The sequence below is a fragment of the Panthera uncia genome, assembly GCF_023721935.1.
Source record: "Panthera uncia isolate 11264 chromosome E2 unlocalized genomic scaffold, Puncia_PCG_1.0 HiC_scaffold_19, whole genome shotgun sequence".
NCBI classification, from domain to species: domain Eukaryota; kingdom Metazoa; phylum Chordata; class Mammalia; order Carnivora; family Felidae; genus Panthera; species Panthera uncia.
Genome location: NW_026057588.1, coordinates 19,080,541 through 19,103,473, shown reverse-complemented (window position 1 = coordinate 19,103,473; position 22,933 = coordinate 19,080,541). Strand labels below are relative to the sequence as shown.

The 22,933-nt window shown below is 42.7% G+C and overlaps 1 protein-coding gene and 1 pseudogene across 2 annotated transcripts in view; both read left to right on the top strand.

Moving 5' to 3' along the window:
- The window catches only part of ZNF507 (zinc finger protein 507), a 45,278-nt gene extending 37,119 nt beyond the window's left edge, over positions 1-8,159 (top strand). For both annotated transcript variants that reach the window (XM_049621710.1, XM_049621711.1), the window contains 2 exons: positions 4,933-5,067; positions 5,183-8,159. In XM_049621710.1, the coding sequence (XP_049477667.1) occupies positions 4,933-5,067; positions 5,183-5,558 (511 nt within the window). In that variant the 3' untranslated portion in view covers positions 5,559-8,159. The remainder of the gene's footprint in view (positions 1-4,932; positions 5,068-5,182) is intronic.
- A 5,079-nt stretch (positions 8,160-13,238) lies between these two features.
- Positions 13,239-22,434, top strand: LOC125915389 (uncharacterized; annotated as a pseudogene).
- The last annotated feature ends 499 nt before the right edge of the window (positions 22,435-22,933 follow it).

The following is a 22,933-nucleotide window of genomic DNA, read 5'->3' as shown; positions in this document are numbered from 1 at the left end:
TTTCGGCTCAGGCCGTGATCTTACAGTTCGTGAGATCGAGAACCGTGTCAGGCTCTATGTTGGTAGATAGCATGGAACCTGCTTGGGATTCTCTCCCTTTTCTCTCTGCCCCTCCCCTACGTGTGTGTCCTTCCTCTCTCTCTCCCTCTCTCGCTCTCCCTCTCTCTCAAAATAAATAAGTAAACATTAAAAAAAAAAAAAGACTGGGAAATAAACATCAAAATGATAATATTGGTTACATCTAGTGGTTAGGTTATAGGTGATTTTTGTTTTCTTTGTAGATTTCTAATTTCCTACAGTGAATTTTTGAAATCCGGAAACTAAATTATTTATAGAAATAAAGCAATTCATTCAGCACCTAAATCTTGGTTTCTAATACTAATAAAAGTAACAAGAGAAATGGCTTAGAGAAATGATTGATCTCTAGGTAAATAAGTGAACCTGGAACATCTTATGGTGCCAGAAAGTAAGGAAAGTGCTCGACAAACAAAAGATGGGAGTATGTCAGCAGGACATGGGACCTGGAGGAGCCCTCAGTAACCTCAGCAATAAGATAAATAATGTAGTATTAAATTATACCCGAAAGTGTAAAATACATAACCAGGAGTCCATACTGACATTAATGATTGAATAATAAATGGGTGAGAATAGAGGAAATCCCTGTGCAGAATTCCCAGTGATTTATATAGATAACTCTACTGTCGGTAGGTGGTAACTTTCTTCCAAAGTATATACAGTGTGGGAAGAGGGGATAAGAAAGTGTAACTTTCCTGTGGAGAAACTCGATCTCAAGGTCAGCATCAATAGTGCTAAGTCATGTTGCGACGGTATTCTGTGCCGAGGCTCGAGGGTGGCACTATACCTCTGGGGTCTTCCTCCCAGGAGCCCATTACCCTAGTCTAAACATGAGAAAAACCTCAGACATACCCAAATTGAGGGACATTCTACAAAATACCTGGCCAGTATTCTTCAAATCTGTCAAGACATTAAAAACAAAGAAAGTCAGAGAAACGTTTAAGTCTAGAAGATCCTAAGGATATGTGATGACTAGAATTAAAGGACAAAACTAAGGAAACCTGAATAAAGTATGGACTTTAGTTAATAATAACGTATCAACTTTGGCTCCTTGTTTATGATAGATATACCTTAGCAATAAAAGATTTTAATAATAGGAGAAACTCAACTTTTTTATAAAACTCTAAAGCTATTCTGAAGTTAGTTTGCTTTAAAAAAAAAAAAAAGATAATTATTTAATTGAACAATTTACTCTTACTTTGAAAAGTTTTGAGTAATGAGATGTTCCGTGGGATAAATTTGCAATTTCTGACATTTGTGTTTTGACCCATTTTTCTCAGAAGTATGAAATTCTCATTGCATAAGCCTGACTTTCCATTCAGAGGACGCTTTGATGTGCAGCATTGTGTGGTTCATTCTGGGTACAGAGTTTTCGAGTGAGGTTTCAGGGCAGATCCTGAATGCAAAGTAATCTGAAGAGTCAAGAGTTTATATTTCTCCTTTCTTTAATATAAATATAAAGGTGTTCGTATTATCAGTTACCACGTAGGTGTTTGACATGTGTGAAGGCATTGTACTTGGTGAAAGTACTGAGGGGGAAGGAACGAATGGGCATCTGTTGGCCTTGACTGTTCACTCCTACTTGCTCAGTGTAGACCTGAGTGCCAGGCCACTGTGGTGCAGGGCAGTCTCTACTTTCTTTAAAAAAAAAAAAAAAAAAAATTTTTTTAACGTTTATTTATTTTTGACAGAGACAGAGCATGAGCGGGGGGAGGGGCAAGAGAGAGAGAGGGAGACATGGAATCTGAAGCAGGCTCCAGGCTCTGAGCTGTCCGCACAGAGCCCGACGTGGGGCGCGAACTCACCGCGAGATCGTGACCTGAGCCAAAGTCGGACACTCAACCGACTGAGCCACCCAGGTGCCCCAAAGGGCAGTCTCTACTTTCAAGGGACCAGTGCAGAAACGCTTGAGCCAGGGACTCAGCACATTCATCACATGGTGTAACTAGTGCAGTCGCATAGGGACACTGAGCTGAATGGCACGGAGGGGGGCGTGATCACCAACTGCTGGCCCTTTTCTAGATGTTAGTGAAACAGATTTATTGAGATGGATGGGTCCAAAGATAGATATAAATGGGCAAAATAAAATGAATTAAAATTAGTTTTCTGTGTGTGGCCAGTAATAAAATTATGCAAGCTATAAAGTCTTTCTTTTTAATGATTTTTTCATGTTTATTTATTTGTTATTTCTGGGAGCGAGAGAGAGAGTATGTGCACGAATGGGGGAGGGGCAGAGAGAGAGAGAGGGAGACAACAGAATCCGAAGCAGGCTCCAGGCTCTGAGCTGTCAGCACAGAGCCCGACGTGGGGCTTGGACTCAAAAACCACGATATCATGACCTGAGCCGAATTCAGACACTCAACCGACTGCGCCACCCAGGCGCCCCCAGGCTACAAAGTCTTGAAGAGAATGGGATAACGGTCTTAAAAATATTTCCAGTAATAAAACATTTCAAACATTTTACCACATTTTGAAGAAATAAAACAGGGACAGCTAAAACTTGTTCTGCCCTTCCTTCCTGTTGTGCTGATGCTAATATATATCATTTTCTACCGTTTTTTTAAAACTTTATTATGTGTGTGTGTTTACACATGTGTGTATGTATTAATAATATATACTGGTTTGATGTTTTAACAGTTTATTTAAATGATACACCAAAGAAATCTTTTTTTTAACTTTTTCTTCTCACTGACCATTATCGACATCAATTCATGGTAATAAGTATACATCCAGTTCTTTTATTTTCAGCACAGCATAATGTTCCATTATATGAAAATAAACCATTTTATGTCCACTGTGCTGTGGAAAAACAGTGGTTGTGAGTTGCATCCTTTTTTGTCTTTTTTTTTTTTTTAATGTTCATGGCTACAGTGATGCTTCTTGCATATGTGTCCTTGTGAACACATAGCCGCCTAAAACTAAAATCCAGGGTCACAGGTGCGTGCCTCTTCAGCCTTAACAGATGCTACCAGGTTGCTCTCCAGACTTTGTACTCTGCACGCCGTCTGTGCATTTCCCCTTCTTCACACCGGTACAGAAATGGCATGATCAGACTTACTCATCTTCCAGGCTTATGGGTGTGATGCATTTGTCTGCGTATTAATGAAAATCGTATATCTTCTTTATGTTTGAGTTTATGGAAATTCTTCTAAGAAATGCACATTTATTGCCCTTAAGTAGCTTGGTGTTTGCTGAGGTAAAAGGCCCTTCCCTGGCCTTGGATCTGATGTCTCAGGACCTGTATTAAAAGATAACACTGCTGAACCCACCGTAAAGCGGAAGGTGGGTTAGAGGAAGAATTTAGTCCTTGCGGTATTTAGTTGTCTTATTTATTCCCTATTGTGCTTTTTATTTTCTTTGTGCTTCATTATCAGTGACCATGTCTCTTACTGTGAAGGGTTCAAGTAAGTTACCTGATTTGTTAGGCTTCTACTTAGGTATTTACAGGGCACCCAGCTTGCTCATTCATTAGAGCTTGAGACTCTTGATCTCAGAGTCGTGAGTTCAAGCCCCGAGTTGGGTGTAGAGATTACTTAAAAATAAAATCTTTAAAAACATTTGCAGTTGTCCAAAAAGATAAATATAATTTTGTCATACAATTCAGCAGTTCTGCTCCTAGGTATTTACCCAAAAGATGAAAACTCCTATCCATACAAAAACCTGCATGTATATATTTATAGCAACTTTATTCGTAATTACCAAAATGGGGAAGCAGCCAAGATATCCTTCAGTAGGTGAATGGATAAACAAATTGTGGTACATCTGGACAGTGGGGTATTATTTGGCGATAAGAAAAGAGCTATTGGGCCATGAAAAAAGATGAGGAACTTTAAATGTGTATGGTTAAATGAGAGAAACCGGTCTAGAAAAACTACATACTGTATGATTCCATCTGTGGGACATTCTGGAAGAGGCAAAGAATCAGTGGTTGCCAGGGATTCAGGGATTGGGAGGGGTGAACACGCAGAGCACCGAGGCTATTTCAAGCAGAGAAATTACTCTTCATGATTTATCATGGTGGATACGTGACATTATGCACTTGTCAGAACACAGAGAACCGTGTAACACAAACAGTGAACCCTAGTGTAAACTGTAGACTTGTTAATGATGGATGATGTTCCCATATTGGTTCACCATTTGTATCAAATACTCCACACTGATGCAAGACGTTACTAAGATGGGGAACTGGGTGCCGGAGAAAGGGGGCATAAACCTACAAGCGTTCTGGAAGAGTCTATTCAAAAAGAGAGTCCGTTCCTTTTTTTACTTGTTTTTAAATGTTTCATTCAGTTCAGATTTTACCAAGTGTAGCCAATTATGTGGGAACAAAATGTTATTTTGAATAGAAAATGTTTTTAAGATGATTAATTATCCATTTTATTTATGAAACTTAAATTGTTGATGCTTTTCAGGACTACTACTTCCATTTTGTGTGGATCTGTAAACAAGCAGAGTTCTTGTTAAAATTATCTAATTCCTTTTTGCTTTCTTGAGAAATAGAGTGGTATAGAGAGTATCGATTTTGTGTATTTTTCTTTCTGTGTGTGGTTAAATAATTTAGAGCAAAGATTTTGTATGTTAGTATATTAGAAATCTTTCCAAATACTGTAATAGCCAAAGTAATCTAGGATATTTGTCATGATTCTAATAATTTTTTTACAATATAAAATCCCTAATTTTATCAATTCTAGGATATCTGTTCTAGGACACGTTAGCCTCTGAAATCAATATGTCACTTACAATCAGTAACATCTTAGGTTTAGTGAAATACCATGTCTCATAAGGCTTCAGGGAAGGAATTCCTTAATTGTCTTTAACTGATGCTGGGGATGGTTCTGACTCACTCGTGTCTTTCAGATGTTCTCTGTGTGGGTACGTGTGCAGCCATCCTCCTTCTTTGAAGTCTCACATGTGGAAGCATGCAAGTGACCAGAATTACAACTACGAACAAGTAAACAAGGCTATCAATGATGCCATTTCACAGAGCGGCAGGTATTTATCCTGTCCCTTTCCTTGTTGCTGTATGTAAACCAAAGTGAGGGTTGAATCTGCCAGGCTTACATGATAACCAACTCAAGGTGTGGTGTGTTCTGTTTTTGTTTTTAAGAGTTCTGGGGAGATCCCCTGGAAAGATGCTCTTAAACAGCAGTGAGGACAGAGCCGATCGAGCCGATCCTGTCACTGGAAGTTCTGAAAACTTGGTGTCAGCCTCAGAGCTGATTTCCCAGGCCCCCGGTGAAGTTGTAGGTTCCAACGACAACGAGAAACTGAGCCCTACGAGTAATACCTCATACAGTTTAGAAAAAAACTCCAGTTTGGCCCCTCCTGGCATGGAGTATTGTGTTTTACTCTTCTGTTGTTGTATTTGCGGTTTTGAATCTACCAGCAAAGAAAATCTCTTGGATCATATGAAAGAGCATGAGGGTGAGATCGTAAACATCATCCTAAGTAAGGACCACAACACAACTCTAAACACAAATTAGATTGAATAACTCCTTGAAGAGGGACACGGTAGAAGAGAAACCCTTTAAACCACAGGTTCACCTTTGCGCTATCAAATAACTTACTAGACACAGAAGAAATAGTTGGTGTGGGGTTTTTGTTTGTTTGTTTGTTTGTTTTGAAGAAAAGACAGATATGACTTTGGAATCAAATTTGCAGTGTAATAAAAAGAATTCCAAATGGATAAGTGGGAATGCTATTCAAGTATCGTGAGTGAGGGGAGGTAGGTTGAGGAGGAAGCAAAAATGTAACCCTGTGTTTGCCCTGTCACCTCTTCTTAGTGGTGGGTGTATTTATTATTCAAAGCTTAATGTAGTGTAGAAATGCAAACAAAAGAGTTAAGAAACAGCTTTTCCGGAACTTCTAAAACTTCTTGTTCCAAAGGTGTCACATCTTAAGCAGAGCTTAGTTCTCTTTGTTGTGAACTCAGACATGCCAGCTGTGGAGGGCCGGGCCTCTCGTGAGGGGCGGGAGGCAGCTCTCTGAGGGCTTTTCACTGTGACCAGCAGAGTCAACAAGGAAAAGATCACCAGAGGGCTGTGAAATGATCTACCCAAATCTTTTCCCAAATCGATAGGAATGAATCATATACTCAATCTAGGATCTATTTCTCCCTAAAACAGAAAGAGACCTCTGAATCCAAATCTAGATTGTAAATAGGCATTTAAGAAGTAAATTGTTGTCTTAAATTTACAGTGAATGTCTTGTGGGCAAAGGAGAAAATAGGTGAATTCCCACCAGCCTCAAACCAAATCGCAAGGTGTGTGAAAACGGGGACTCATTTAGCACAGCACCCTTCCCAGAGGCCCTTTCCAGGTTTGACGGAACACCGCACTTTTCTCCGTAGTTGCACAGGCTGACCCTCTCTTCTGAACTAGACTAAGTGTCTCATCTCAAAGGTCTATTCAAGCAGCCAAGTGTGAAGATTGGCATTTGATCATCAGACCTCAGAAATCTTTGGAACTCTTAAATAAAAATCATTTGAGGGACAAGAGGTGAAATTCAGAGGCCCCTTAAAATGAGTACTGCTGTTGAGATTTTACTGCCTGGAGTTTATTAATCTAGTTATACTTAGCATAAGAGGTATAATCAAATGTGGCTAAACTATAGTAAACATTCAGGTTGTTTATAAAACTTTTAATAACAGGCGATTTGGCGCAAGTCTACAGGGTTTCTCCTGTCTAGGATGTTCCGTTTTGTTAGTGTGCAATAGGACATATGGACAACCAACTACAAGTGCTTTTGCATTAAAACTCGCCATCAAATACATGTAATCTTCTCATTAATTACACATTTTGTATTATAATGTATTTCAAAGTGAAGAGAACAGGGGTGGTTTTGGTTTTGCTTCTGTAGTACTGATCATTTATCTTTGTGTTGTTTTGTTGAAGTGAATTCTGCGTACAAGTCAAAGGCTGGTGCACCGAGCAGTGCACTGTCTTCATGGTGCTCTTTCTGAACTTGATCTCTAACATGTTCTAGAGCTGAGGCTGTGAGTCTGATAAGTTTAGAAGACATTGATTACTCTGTAGACACATTTTAGGAAAGAATTCCCTTCCCCAAGTCCAGGTGTGGACTGAATGAATTAATATTTTTAAGATAGCATCAGGAACTATTACATGGGGCCAGTCCATCTTGAAACATTGTTCAGTTTTTTCTACATCTTATTTTGATGATGATATTTAAACAAACAGAATCGGTTGTAATTGCCAGCTGTTTGATTTAGGTAGCTTTATTTATGAGAGTTAATCCGTTTCTGATAGGTGGTTTTTAAAAACATAAAATGAATTTATATATACCAATTATATATATTACCCAAATTCACTGCATGTGGATTTATGTTCATTTTCTCCTGTTTTCAGAATTAAAAGACAATTCTATTTCATTTCATGTTTAAGTAAATAAATGCTTCCATTCTTACCGCTCATTCTGAAAATTAACCCTTATTAGCAGAATTTTGTTTTATAAAGGTTCCTTGGTTTTAATTTCATGTAATCATTTGGAAAATACTAATAACCAAAAAAAAAAAAAAAATCCCCAAAGCATTCATAGTGAGTTTTTAAATAACCTTCAGTTCCCTAACCCATTTCCGTTGATTGTTACTTAAATTTTCCATTTGGAATCATGAATTTAAAATTTCCCTAGCTCGTGGGAAAAAATTCACCCAAAAGTTCCAAACCTTTCAACGTTCATCTGACTCTGGCCTAAAATGTCCTCAAAAGCTTTCTGTGGGGCTTTGGGAAGAACCATATGCCATGGGTGTTCTGTACCTTCCTGTGACCATTTTGTGGCGAGCTTGAAGTTAGTGTCTCCACCAAGAACAATTGAGTGTTTCTAAAAGTAATAATGAAGGCTGAGTATGCAATGTTAATTGTAAAAGAGACAGGTATTAGAATAATCATCAGGGACTCCCTTCATAGGAATAACTATCTAGTGGTACTAGATCTTTTGCCATATAAAGATCATAGTATTTGTTTCCCACTCTGAACACCTAACAGTTGTAAGATTTGATAGTAAAACTAGTCTTTAAAAGAAACTGACTGGATAAGGCAAAGGCGGGGAGGGCGGAAGACGGTGCGTTGCGTTCTGATCATCACAAGTAATACTTTCCAAGGGTCAACATTTTCTCCCACTCACTACTAGTCCAGAATGTGGTTGGTGTCCCCAGCGTTCTAACAGTCCCAGGCCTGTATTCCAGTGGATCCCTAGACGTTAGTTCTGTGTGCAGCCAGTGTGTTGCAACGACGCTGGCAGAAGCTTTTGTTCTAGATCCTCTCATCCTATTTGAGGTAGCTGTTGGTGGCTTCATTATTATTTTCTCTGTCTTTTCTCACAAAGCAGATGGTGGGCACCCATGTTTACATTGTATCTTCCCACAGTGTACTTGGCTTGACAAAGACAAGCAGGCTTCTCTATCGAGACTTATTATATTTTTAGTTTTCATAGACACTTATTTAATCTTTTTTTATTGTACAGCAAGGTGCTCTAAGTAATATTCTATAAAATATATTTAATAGAAATTTGAGTTTGATATTCATGGACATGAATACATGTATTTTTTTAAGAAATAAGTATTGTGTAACACTATGGCATTGCTTCTATAGCCAAAGTCTAAAAATTTCTGGAACACTGACATGTAAAGACTACAGTTAATTCTGACACTGTATCTTATTAAAATAGGATGATTTGCATTTTGTAAAATTATCCTGCACATCGAGCTGCATGCCTTAAAGCCTAAAACTCTAGGATCGTGTTCATGGTAGAACAGTTCATCTGTTCAGCAAACAGTGAAGCAAGGTCTATAGTGCTTCTTTAACTACCTTTGGAAATACTGTACAATGTTAGAATAATTTATTTTGCTTTACAGGAGTTTGTCATGTATTGACTTTAATATTGTATTTTGGTAATAAATTTTTTGTTAAAAACACTCGCCTCTGAAGTTTTATCACCAAAGGTTTTTATCATTTTTATCTTGGAAATGTTGATTTGGTCACTTGGAAAGTGGGGTTTAAATACTGAAGAGCCTCCCAAGGGTTGAACTTAGGATTATGGCTTCTGATTACCCTTGGGTGACTTCTTCAGCTATTGCTGGCTAGCATGCAGCTCTGTTACACAGAGATGACTGAAAAAGTACTTAGATTGTTTTAATCACTGTAAACATTCACTCTGGTTTTGAAGCTTTTTGCCCTTACTACTCGGTTCTTCATTTTCTCTCCCAAATTGCATTTTTCTGTGCTTTCAGTTCTACTACAGTGCCAGTGCTGGAGACTAACTGTATTCATGACAGTTAGCATTCTTTATGGAAGGCCCGAAACGACAATAGTGTGTTCACACCTGATCGTTTTGTGGTCTACATCAGATACGTTCTCCAGTTAGCTTTGTTGGCTGCATTGAGAGGTGAAGCTGACATGGTCTCACTGTGTCATTGGTCTGGTTATCCTGGGCCACCTCAGCTTAGAGTCGAGAGGCCAAGTGTTTCTTCCCAACAGCTATAATCCGCTCTCCTGTCTCCCTAGAGGCAACGTAATTATACCCCCTATCTTTTAAGACCCAAATGCCAACACTTTGTCACTAAACTCCAGGTTAGTTGTAGAAATCCCATCATGGAACTTCTAGAACATCAGCTGCAGTTGGTTAGCTGCTGTTTCCAGTGAGCACTTGAAATACGACTGGCATGCGGTGAGTATACGATGCACGACCGTTTTTGAAGGCTTAGAACAAAAAGTGAAGTATCTTATTAATAGTTTTATATTAATTACATGTTGAAATGATATTTGGGGTTAAATAAAATGTACTATTAAAATTCACTTTTTTCCCAATGTAGCTACTAGAAGAATTTTAATTACGCAGGTGGCTAATGTAATGTTTCTGCTGGACGGTGCTAGTCTAGAAGAGGGATTAGTAAACTACATCCCTTGCTTCAGTTCAAGCCTGCCACTGGTAAAAACCAGTAAATAAAGTTTTATTGGGGGGCACCTGGGTGGCTCTGTCGGTTAAGCGTCTGACTTCGGCTCAGGTCATGATCTCACGGTTCATGGGTTCGAGCCCCGCATCAGGCTCTGCGCTGACAGCTCAGAGCCTGGAGCCTGCTTCGGATTCTGTCTCCCTGTCTCTCCGCCCCTCCCCTGCTCACACACTCTCTCTCACTCTCTTGCTCTCAAAAATAAACATTAAATTAATGATAATAATAAAGTTTTCTTGGAGTATAGCTGTATTTATTGGTTTACATGTTGCATGTGGTTATCTTCAAGGTACAACAGCAGCATTGAGTAGTGGTGACAGAGACCGGATGGCCCACAAAGCCCAGATTACTTACTATTTGTTTGATGGTAAATAGTTCCATAGAAAATTTCTGTCTGCTGACCTCTGACCTGGAGGAATAATGATGCGATCCGTGCTTTAAAGCTACCAGAAAGAAAAAATCTTTTTATAAAGAAAGCTTTTTATAGCACTGTTTTCTAGCTAAGTTGTATTATTTCTCCCCCCGTAATTTTTATAAAGTCTTCCTGTTTTTCCACAGCCCTTATCCATAATTTATGACTTTAACCTGTTTCATTGTCTCTGCTCTTTAAAGCCAAACACAATTTGTTTAAAATAACAGTGCACGATTAAATAATGCTGCTATAAAAAGTACTGTCTTGTTTTCCTCCTGCCAACCTTGCGGTGTTGCTGGTGCCTTCCCTGCCTCGCCCTTTCGGAGCCGTGGGCACCACCACCGATTGTGGCAGTTCCAGGGACATGTCTCGCTGCGGCGCACGGCAACCATGGCAGCTAATCCACTCAACTGGGGTGACAACTGACTTCAGTAATCCCGGACACACAGAAAAGAGTCTTTGATGTACCACTTTGTAACGGATAAAAGCCAGATTCATGGAGGCGGTAGTTGGCTTTCGTGTAGATCTATTGACTAAACCGGCCAAGAAACAGTCAGCAGTACTTGTTGACCTACATGTCCTCCAGATCTGTCAGCAAAGACATAAAATGACCATTTTCAGCCCCATAAATTCTTTGAAAAGTTTTTAACTGGGGCCATATGACAGGCTTACTCAGGTCATGTGTTTTGGTTTATATCTCAGGATCCAAATGACTATAAGGTGCTTGAGCCATTGCCAGAGTCCTACCTGTGCAGCAGAATCCACTTTGTATATTGTGTTGGGGGACTCGACCCCACTTTTGTGATGGCACATTAATATGCTGTGTCTCGTTTTCTCATCGAACCATGAAGTGTTTGTGAGGTGATGACCTACTTGATTTTCTCATTTACGGAGTTATGTCTTCCAGTAATGGGTAATCATGTTCACTTGTTTGCCTTACAAAAGTAGATCATAGTAGATCTTCTCTGGAATTAAAGAGTTTAATTTTAGGCATCTCCTATAAATTCTTAGATGTATATGACAAAATTAGCAAATGCTGGTGTCTTTTTGCTTCCTAACCCAGCCACGTTTACGCCAAGTGTCACTGAATGCAGACAGTAAAGGCACCATCCTGTAAAAGTTGGCAAAACTGGATGTATGACAGAAGCTTCTAGGGTAATACTGAGGTACGTGGGGCCTTTGTTTGGGAAGGACATTACATAGGTAGCTGGAGTTTGAGATATACAAATCCGAAAATAATGAATCCTTGACCATAAGCTCAGACTCAACCATTCCATCTTCCCGATTCCTCGGCTTTATCCTTTGTTCAGAAAATAAAAAGGAGGCGTGCCTGGGTGGCTCAGTCGGTTGAGCGTCTGACCCTGGTTCACGTCATGATCTCACGGTACATGGGTTTGAGCCCCGTGTCGGTCTCTGTGCTGTCAGCTCAGAACCTGGAGCCTGCTTCAGATTCTGTGTCTATCTGCCTCTCCCGCTTGTTCTCTTTCTCTCTCTCTCTCTCTCTCAGAAGTAAATAAACATAAAAAAAATTTTTTTAAAGACAAAGGATACTTGCCCATGTCATTACCATTGGTATCGAGTAATAATGAAATGGCTTTTTAAATTATTAATCTTAAAAAAACTGTGACCTGAAGAGACCCTCAGCAAAATAAAGTTGTTCATTTTTCAGGTCTTTTATTACTACCGAATCACGTTATTTAAAGGCTCATTGTCGCTACAGTGCACATCTCCAGATTTCTGTATTTTCTACTTGTCATTTTATCAATTCTGGTATCTGTATTTCAGAAACAACGTGGCTGCCTTTTACTGAAATAGGCACATCGATCCACATCTTGCTTTCTGTTTATATCTCCAGCCCTATTTAAATTCAGTATTTCCAACCACAAAAGGTGTTAGAAAATTCTATTTCAGGCTTATGAGAAAAAGTACAGCAGGACGTGGTTCAAACCTTAAGCTGTATTTATTTCTGATCTTCTGCAGCTAATGTGCAAAAAAAGTTATGCTGGAATAATTAAATAAACCAGTGGTTTCAAGGTTACCTTCATGTTTTTAAGCCCTTCTCCACTGGGAAGCATGAGAACACGGTGAGGTAGTGTCTGTCTACAATGGTGATACTGGGGTCCGTGCGGAGAATCACCGTAGAGGTCAAGAAATCTAGGGCTTTTCGGAATCTGTGCCCACCTTGTGCTCAGTGTGCAACTGCTGATTCAGAGGCTCCAGCGTACTGCCTGGCAATTTTTAAAACGGAACTTTGTAGCAGCGGGAAGAAAACAGAAGTAGGAATCTTCCTAATGGGAAAGCAGTCACCACATCCCATCTGCGACAAGCAGAGGAATGTCTAGGAGACAGCGCCCCAGGGCTGCCCACGAAGTGGGTACTGCTACCTCGGGTGGTTTGGAATACAGTCTGGCTTTACCCTTTTGAATGTCTTTTAAGTTCAGTTATTCCTTTTTTTTTTTCTGACCTGTAAAGCTGACAGTAATACCTACCTCATAGAGTTGCGGGGATTAAATGAGATGGTCTACAAAACACTTCGTCAAGTCCTGGCAGTTCTGGACCATGCTTGGTTCCAAGCCATGTGATCCTGAGTAAGGCATTCAAGCATTTTTGAGACTCCGTTTCTTCTTCAGTAGAACAGATGGGAATACGTAAGCCCTGTAGGGTTGCTGTGAAAGTTCATAACCATGTGTATATAGGGCCTGGCCGTCTAGGGGCTCAGCAGCGGTTGCTTCAGTTGATGCTTTCTGTGACAACCTTGTTCTTGTTACAACCTTGGAAGGAACCGAAGAACCATCCTGGCTTGTGTCTTGAGGAAGAGCACTCAAAACAAAACATCCTATCCCTCCAAAGACGCCAAAAAAGTCAAAACCTATTTCCCAGTCCCTAGAATATTGTAGACAGGTCACGTCACATCTAAAAGATAGTCCAGCGTTCAAGATGTCAAAACGCGGACGTGGTGGGTGGTCTGGTGGGAAATTCCGAGCTTCCCCGGGTCTTCCAGTAGGAGGCGATATCAACTGTGCTGACAGCACAGGAGCCAAAAATCTGTGCGTCATCTCTGTGATGGGGGATCAAGGGGCGACTGAACAGGCTTCCTGCTGCTGCTGTGGGGGACACGGTGATGGCCACAGTGAAGAAAGGCAAGCCAGAGCTCAGGAAGAAGGTACATCCGGTGGTGTAATTCGACGAGAGTCATACCGGAGAAAAGATGGCATGTTTCTCTAAGGATATCACAGAGATCATAGTAAACAACAAAGGCAAAATGAAGGGATCTGCTATCACAGGACCAGCTGCAAAGGGCTGTGAAGACTTGTGCGCCAGGATTGCATCCAATGCTGGCAGCATTGCACGATTTTTTGGTGTATCAAAACAAATTTTTTTTTTAATGGGGTGCATGGGTGGCTCGGTCGGTGAAGCGTCCAACTTCATGTTAGGTCATGATCTCACGGGCCCGCTTCAGGTTCTGTGTCTCCCTCTCCCTCTGCCCCTTTCCTGCTCGTGCTGTTTCTGTCTGTCTCTCAAAAAAAAAAAAAAAAATTTAATTTGATAAAAATTTTAAATTATTTGCTCCCTCCCCGCCCCCGCGCAAAAAAAAAAAAAAAAAAAAATCCATTAAAGGGAAAAGCACAGCGGGGCTCCTGGGTGGCTCAATCGGTTGAGCATCTAACTTTGGTTTCAGCTCGGGTCCTGATCCCAGTGTCATGGGATCTGTCCCCTGCATCAGACTCTGAGCGGACAAGGAGCCTGCTTGGGATTCTCTCTACCCCCTCTCTCCCCCTTCCTCGCTCTCTCTCAAAACAAATAAAGAGGGGGAAAGTGTATCTCCAGGGTGTGGGTAGCGCTCCAGCCACCAAAACTTAATCCATACTAGTGTTTCAACCTTTTTTTTTTTTCATTATCACCACCCTAAGGAGCCCTTTTTATGGTTTTCCTAATCAGCTCCCCAACCCCTGAAATTTGAATACCTTAGATATACTGTATATCTGTGCTTGATACATAAAAAGGGTAGGATTTTTTTTTTCAACCCCTCCCCAGACCAATTGCCTCCCCATGGCGGGGGGTGGGGGTGGGGGGGTGGGTATTACCACGGAGAATGCATGCTCTTATGTAAACGACCTGGTTGATGATAGTTGTGGGGAGAGTAAGATACTACGCCCAACTCAGCTTTCTGGTTTCTGGTCCAGACTAAAACTGCAAAAGGTCGTCAAGAGATTTTGATTAAAAACCCTCTCCAAGATGGCTTTATCTGCTCTTCCATCATGTGGGGATCACAAAAGCACTGAATCCACCCAGTACAGTCTACACAGCTGCTGGGGGTCCAGTGAGTCCTGGCTGACAGGCACACCTGTGAATTCTTATGCATAAGGAGTCCTTCGAGCTGACTTACCAATGTTCATGGGGGGACCCAGGAGGGTCGCAGAAGAACACTTCATGAAAATCCAACCCAGTGCTAGATTAGCCACAATTTAAGGCAGGATAAAATATCTTAGTTTGAGAGTGTTAGAAACATATACATTTCTGGCTCAAACTCCTACTTCTTCCTACAGAAAAAAACAGAACTCCCAAGCCAGACAATACGCTTTGGCATCTGTTGGTAGGAAATCTGTACTTCTAGGAGTTTTAGACACCTGTTGTGTTATGCCTGTTGCAGGGGATGACATTAGAGCAGTCCAAAGGAACAAACTGGGAAGACCAGCCAAGGCCACTGGACTAGAACAGCCAACATCTAGGAATCATCACATTTGGCAAGAAGCTTATGTGATAAAGCATCACCATCTGCTTTAATTGAATAACTTGACTATTCATGTCCTCATTTGAAATATACAAGTACGACATTATTCTAACCATGGAAATTAGAAAAGAAGGTGTAAGGGGATGGGGACCCTGGGCGGCTCAGTCGGTTAAGCGTCCAACTCTTGATTTCGGCTCAGATCATGATTTCACGGTTCGTGGGATTGAGCCCCAGGTTGGGCTATGCACTGACAGCTAGAAGCCTGCTTGGAATTCTCTCTCCCTCTCTCCGCCTTTCCCCTACTTATAAATGCTCTTTCTCTCTCTCTTTCAAAATAAATAAACTTAAAAAAAAAGGGGGTGTAGGCAGGAATAACAGACAAGTAGAGCTAAGAGTATCGGGTATTAAGGCAAATGAAACCAAATTGGTAATGTTTAAACACTGTTAAGTTTAGGGACGCCTGGGTGGCTCAGTCGGTTAAACGTCCAACTTCGGTTCAGCTCATGATCTTACAGCTAGTGCATTTGACCCCTGCGTTGGCCTCTGTTGCTGACAGCTCAGAGCCTGAAGCCTGCTTCAGATTCTGTGTCTCCCTCCCTCTCTCTGCTCCCTCCCCTGCTCATGCTCTCTCTCTCAAAAATCAACATTAAAAAAAAATAACGTTAACTTTAAAAGTCAGATAATTGTGCACCTAGCTAATCTGCCTATGAATTTCACCATTTTTAATTTGATCTAATTTAATTTTAAGTAGACTCCACACCCAATGCAGGGCTTGAACTCATGACCCTGAGATCAAGTGACATATTTTACCAACTGAGCCAGCCAAGCACCCCTGAATTCCACTATGTAAACCACTACAAATCTAATACAAAGTTGATCAAAGGAAGAAAAAAAATCAACACTAACAATATTTCATAACGCCTTTTTTAAAGAATCTCACAGGGAAGGACTCCAGTGTAACGTCAATGCCTGTGCAACTCTGTAATGATCTGTGTGCACTGAGGAAGTGGACCCTTGACTCGGCACAGGTTCCCTAAGACGAAGCACACTGAGCCAGGCTCCAAAGGATGATGCAGGCACAGCCTGTCTGCAGCCTCTGGTGTGGGTTGTACATAAGAGGTGTATAGAACAATCCAGTGGAATGCAGGCAGAACATATTAGGACTTCCCTTTGTATTTACCTCAGTTAAATATATGTATGTGTATACATTGACACAGAGAGGACAAACTTTTTTATCTGATAAAGGTATGTCAGCAAAAAGTCTGCTCCTTTATCAAGACACGTGAAAAGCCAACCGTTGTGGACAAGAGGGAAAAACACGAAGTGCATGAGAGCACTGTTAGAAAAACATATGTGGTTGGCCAAACTGTCTCCAAATGCATAGGTGTTCCTATAATAGCATACCCAGTCTTAAAAAGATCTCACTTTGCCCAAACGTTCCTATAAATTTTATACAATTCTAGTAAAAACCTCCATAGATTCTTTGTTGGAAACTGATAAATGGCTGGAGTTCATCTGAGCCAACAGATATGTAAAACTTGCCAAAACATGTGACTTTTTAAGAAGTGTTTATTTTTGAGAGAGAAAGAAAGAGCAGAGGAGAGGCAGAGAAAGAGAGGGAGAGATTGAATCCCCAGCAGGCTCTGGGCTGACAAGCACAGAACCCGATGCAGGGCTCGAACCCACGAACCATGAGATCATGACCTGCGTCAAAATCAAGAGTCGGATGCTTACCTAACTGAGCCACCCAGATGCCCTGACATGTGTTTAAAAGAAATATACTGGGGGCGCCTGGGTGACTCAGTCAGTTGAGCGTCCGGCTTTGGCTCAGGTCATGATCTCACAGCTCGTGAGTTCAAGCCCCGCATCAGGCTCTGTGCTGACAGCTCAGAGCCTGGAGCCTGCTTCAGATTCTGGGTCTCCCTCTCTCTCTGGTCCTCCCCTGCTCACACTCTGTCTCTCTCTCAAAAATAAATAAAGATTTTTAAAAAAAAAATTTTTTTTTAAAAGAAAATAAATATAATAAAGGGGGCACTTGTTCTCGCAAGTATGAAAGGCTTTCTATAAAGAAACAGTAGTTACAAATATGTGGCACTGTTGCACAGAGTTCCTTTTTAAAGTCACTTAAACATAATAGTTAACAAACAGGCCATATACATACAGGAATTAGTATGTGATACAGGTAATTCGAAGAATAATGGGGAAACAGCTGACCAACCAGCCAGAAAGAAATTATATCAGACCGCCATCTCACCCCATATTAAAAAGATGCCATATTTTTAAAAACTGGAAGAAAGTGTTTTTGAAATTTTACAATCTTGCAGTGAGAAAGGTTTTCCTAAGCATGATGGAAAAACCCAGAAGCTATAAAGGGAAAGGTGATAGATTTGGCAATATAAAAATGGAAAAATTGCTGCGTAACAAAAGACACCTGACGAGGCATACAATAAGGAGGAAACCTCTGCAGGGTACTCTGCAGGGTATGTGACAAAAAGTTCATTTCTATAATCTGTAAATACTCCCTTCACATCAAGATTAAATCCATGACTGGTCAAAGAACACAAAAAGACAAATCATAGGAAAAGAAACACAAACAGCCAATAAGCCCGTGATACAACTGTCTCCACCTCACAAATAGCATTTAAATGATACCTCGGGGCACCTGATAGGATACGGGGTGGCTCAGTCGATTAAGTGTTCAACTCGACCTCAGCTCAGGTCTTGATCTCAGAGTCGTGAGTTTGAGCCCCATATGTTGAGCTCTGAGATGGGGGTGAAGCCTACTTAGTAATAATAATAACAAAAGTGAGACCTCACTTGTCACAGAAGATCGGCAATGACTAAAAACATCCGTTGTTGGATTGTTGGCAAAGGCACAAAGAGATAAGCAGTGGAACACGCATTGGTGGACGTGTAGAATCGTTAACCTTTTTGGAAAGTAGTTTGCCAATGTTTATCATAGTATTTTCAAATGTTTATTTTTGAGAGAGAGTGAACACAAGCAGGGGAGGGGAAGAGAGAGGGGGAACAGAGGATCTGAAGCGGGCTCTGCACTGACAGCAACGAGCCCGGCTTGGGGCTCGAACTCACAAACCACGAGATCATGACCTGAGCCAAAGTCGGATGCTCAACCGACTAAGCTACCCAGGTGCCCTATCATAATTTAAAATAGGAATTCTAGCAATTCTACTTCCAGAAATATGTCCTAAAGAATTACATAAATATAAGGATATTCTTGACAGCATTGCTTGTAATAGGATAAAACTAAAAAATAACCTAAATGTCCAATCAGAGGGGAATAGTTAAATAAAATTATGATATATCCATGCAGAGCAATTGTTTTTAGGTTTGTTTATTTATTTATTTATTTACTTAGAGAGAGAGCATGCACAAACGGGAGGGACAGAGAGAGAGAGAGAGAGAGCACAAACGGGAGGGACAGAGAGAAAGAAAGAGAGAGAGAGAGAGAGAGAGAGAGAGAGAGAGAGAGAGAGAATCCCAAGCAGGTTCCACACTGTCAGCACAGAGCCTAACTCAGGGCTTGATCCTACGCCCGTGAGATCGTGACCTGAGCCAAAATCGAGTTGGACACTTTAGCGACTGAGCGACCCAGGCGCCTCCCCCCCACCCCCCCACAGAAGAATATTACAGGATTGATCACCTATCATTGTGTAACAAAATTACCCCAAAACTGAATGGCTTAAAACAGTAAACATTTCTTTTCCTGTTATTTCCATGTCAGATATTTGGGAGTGGCAGGTGGGCATTTCTGGCTCGGGACCTCTCATGAGGCTGCAGTGTCTGAAGGTTGCCCTGGAGCTGGCAGACCCTTCCTCTAAGGTGGCTCACTCACATGGCTGGCAAGGGGGCACTGGTTGTTGGCCAGAGGCCAGTTGCTGCCCAAGTGGCCTTCTCCACTGGCTGAATGTCCTCACAACGTGGTGGCTGGGGGCCCCTAAGTGACCGATCCAAGAGGGGCTACGGCTGAAACTGGGAAATTTGAAGACTGACTGGCATGTTAGGTCAGAGAGAGTGCAAGGAGACACTTGCAAAACCTCCAACAGAAATTTATGAATGGGAAGTAGAGATGAGGCTGGAGAGATAAATGGAGGCCGATTCATGGCAGTAATTCCAAGCTGTGTTAAGGAACTTGATTTTTATATGAAGCCGGTAAGATCGCTCTGGTTATTACACGGAGGGTGGAATGAATAGACAAGGACAGGGGCAGGGATGGAGGTCAGGCCATCAGTTAGGAGGCCATTAAAGTGATCCTGACAAGGAATGGTACCTTGGATTAGGGGGGATGGCAATAGAGGGGGAGAAAAATCAGGGGGCTTCTGAGATATTTAGGAAAAAGTCCAATAGGACTCCATGTTTAGATACGCGGATTACACAACAGGAAGGAACCACGTTTGGCTCCTGGGGTTGTGACTTGACCAATCAGGTGAATGGGGCACACGGGATGAAGAGCAGGTTGGGGATTAGAAAAAGTTTTTAATGAGTTTGAGATGCTTACACACATGGAAACGTTGAATCGTCAGTGGCCACATGGGACCTGGAGGTCAGGGAATATATGCCTGGACATAAAAACGTATGAGCCATCAGGACATTAGTGGACAATGGAGCCATGAACCAGAGAACCGTTGCTTTGAAAAGGAAGAGTTTACAAGAGACTGAAAAGGAATGCCAGAAAGGTTAATAGGAACACCAGGAGTCTACTGTCACAGAAGATACCGCCGTGATCAACAGTGGTCACACCACTAAGCCAAGCAATTTAAAACAGAACATTGTGTATCAGATAGGAAAAAGAGCGCTCTCCCTCGGTCCCAAGGCGGAGTACTTTTATAGGAAGGATGTCAATAGCATCGATGACTTCTGGTGTGGTGCTTCTCCAAGTGTGATGTACAAATAACCTGGGGACTCTAGTAAAATGCAGATTCTGGCTCAGTAGGTCTCAGTAGGGGAGGGCCTGAGAGCCTGAGTTTCTAAGAAAGTCCCCGGCGATACTGATACCCCTGGCCCACATTTTGAATAGCGAGGTTCTGCTGTGGCTTTCAAACTTTACTGAGCACAGACTCACACGGAGAACATTTTAAAACAGATTATTGGACCCCATCCCTACAGATTATGATTCAGTGGGTCTGGGGCAGGATCTGATAATCTGCATTTCCAACAACCTCCTTGGAGATGGCGACAGTGATGCCACAGGTCTCCAAGACCAGTTTGAATTGCACACTTCTACAAGACCACAGCTTAACTACTGCGGGCCACAACAGGGAGAAATCCATATGGATTTCAAGACATAATGCAAACAAGAAGTATTCCTGAACACCACTGGAGTCAGTCCATGACCAGAGCTCATTGAGGGCAGGGCCTGCTAGTTACCCATCACCCCCATGGTTACTGTATCAAAGCTAAGTACTCATCCTTTTTTTTTTTTTTTATATTTTTTAATGTTTATTTTTGACAGCGCAGACGCGTGCACAAGCAGGGGAGGGGCAGAGAGAGGAAGACAGAGGATCCAAAGCAGGCTCTATGCTATCAATAGAGAGCCCAATGCGGGACTCCAACTCATAAACTTCGAGATCATGACCTGAGCTGAAGTTGGACGCTTACCTGACTAAGCTGCTCAGGCGCCCCAGGACTCATTCTTAACTGATTTATTAATTCTGAAGACTTAACCTCCAGCAGTAGATACTTTTTAAAAGTAAGTCTCAAAACTTTATCTTGCTGGAAAAACCATTTCATTAATACTAAAACAAAGAGCTGATATTGAGGACTGTTTCCTTTACTCAAGGGACATACATTGCACCACAGACACATTCTTCCCCAGAGCACACAATTTTAGAAATACACAATCTTGGAAAAAACCCTATATACAATAAGAAGGGGGAAAATTCGGGGCGCCTGGGTGGCTCAGTCGGTTGAGCGTCCGACTTCGGCTCAGGTCATGATCTCATGGTCCACGAGTTCGAGCCCCGCGTTGGGCTCTGTGCTGACAGCTCAGAGCCTGGAGCCCGTTTCAGATTCTGTGTCTCCCTCTCTCTCTGCCCCTCCCCCGTTCATGCTCTGTCTCTCTCTGTCTCAAAAATAAATAAACGTTAAAAAAAATTTTTTTTTTTAAAAAGAAGGGGGAAAATTCTACTTAAGGAGGAATCAGGTCACATATGTATTTATTAAGCACCCAAAAGTATTTTATGGAAGGCATCTAAACGCGAAAAAGATGGATTACAAATACAAGCTCTGCTCTCAAGTCTGGAACATCAAAGACACCAGCAACCAAGTTAAAACATGACAAATGCCATCTGAAAAAACAGCTGACACTTATTTTTCTTAAAGCCACCCAGCAGATACCTCAATCCATTCGCACAGAATGTGTGTTTGTTATTAATAGCAACAGACGCACAGAGGAGGAGAAAATACCCAACAGGGGTGACTGACTTCCTGGATAAAATAATTTCGTGTTGGAATTAGACAGATGGACAGTCTTTTCACAGGTGGAGGACCCAGACGACCATTCCTTAACTTAAACATGTGGCCTGGGCATCTGCTGACAGAAGGCTTCATCTACCCTTCTATGCAGTGTGATTAAGAAACGTAGCCAGGTAGGGGCGCGTGGGTGGCTCAGTCTGTGAAAGGTCCCACTTCCGCTCAGGTCAAGGTCTCATGCTTCGTGACTTCCGAGCCCAGAGTCAGGCTCTAAGCCGACAATACGGGGCCTGCTTGGGATTCTCTCTCTCTTTCTCTGCCCCTCCCCTGCTCATGCTCTCTCTCAAAATAAATAAATAACCAAAATTAAAAAAATAAATAAATAAATAAATAAATAAATAAAAAGAAAAGATACCCAGATAAAAGCACAGTACCTGCCCTCAAAAAAGGCTTCACTCTAGTCCTGGAGACCAAGAGAAGCATATCCTTGAAGGCAAGATTAAGGAAGGGGCGCGCCGCCCCCACCCCAACGGTAGGGGTGGGGGGAGTCGCCGGAGAGGCCCAAGTGTCTCTGCGGGTGCTCTCTACCGCAGTGGAAGCGCCTTCCAAGCACACACCGGCGGCCACTGGGTCCTGGGGGGCGGCCAAGACCTGCAAACAAGGCGCCACAGGCCTGAGACGCGGGAGGCGGGAGAGGCCCGAGCGGTCAACTGCTTCAGTCCGCCAGACCCTTCACCGAGCCCCCCGCATCCACCAGCACCCGGGAGCAGGAAGCTACGGGAACAAGCAAAAGGTTTCGCGGTCTCTTGCAAGCACACCTGAGGCGACCCTTCCTCGGAGACGGGCCCCTCCTCCCCCGGGTGGCCACCTCTCGCTCTGCCCTGGGGCTGGCGGGCGTCCCCGCGGCTGAGGAGGGCAGCCGCATACGCTCGCGGGAGCGCCACGCGGGTCAGGGGTCTGTGTGCTCGGGGCACGCAGGGGCTGGACGCGGGGCGGGCGGGGCGAACGGGGCTAGCGGAAGTGTGCCGCTTCCTTCCGGCCGGCGCCGCACGAGACTGGGCGGGGCGCCCCTGGAGAGGGCGGGGACTTGAGCTGACGGACGGCTCCCGGGACCTATGGGCGCGCCCGCGGCGGCCCGGCCTCCCTGGCGCGCCCCTTCCTCGGGGCCGCGGACGCCCCCCAGTCCCCCATTTCTCTGGTGTCGCGCAAAGCTCTTTCGCTGCACGGTGGCCGCTGCCTGGTCCTCCCTGTCCTCACGGTGCATCGCGGGCAGTTGTGCGGCCCTCGGCACCCCCGGCCGGCCGGCCTCCTTCCCCGCCCG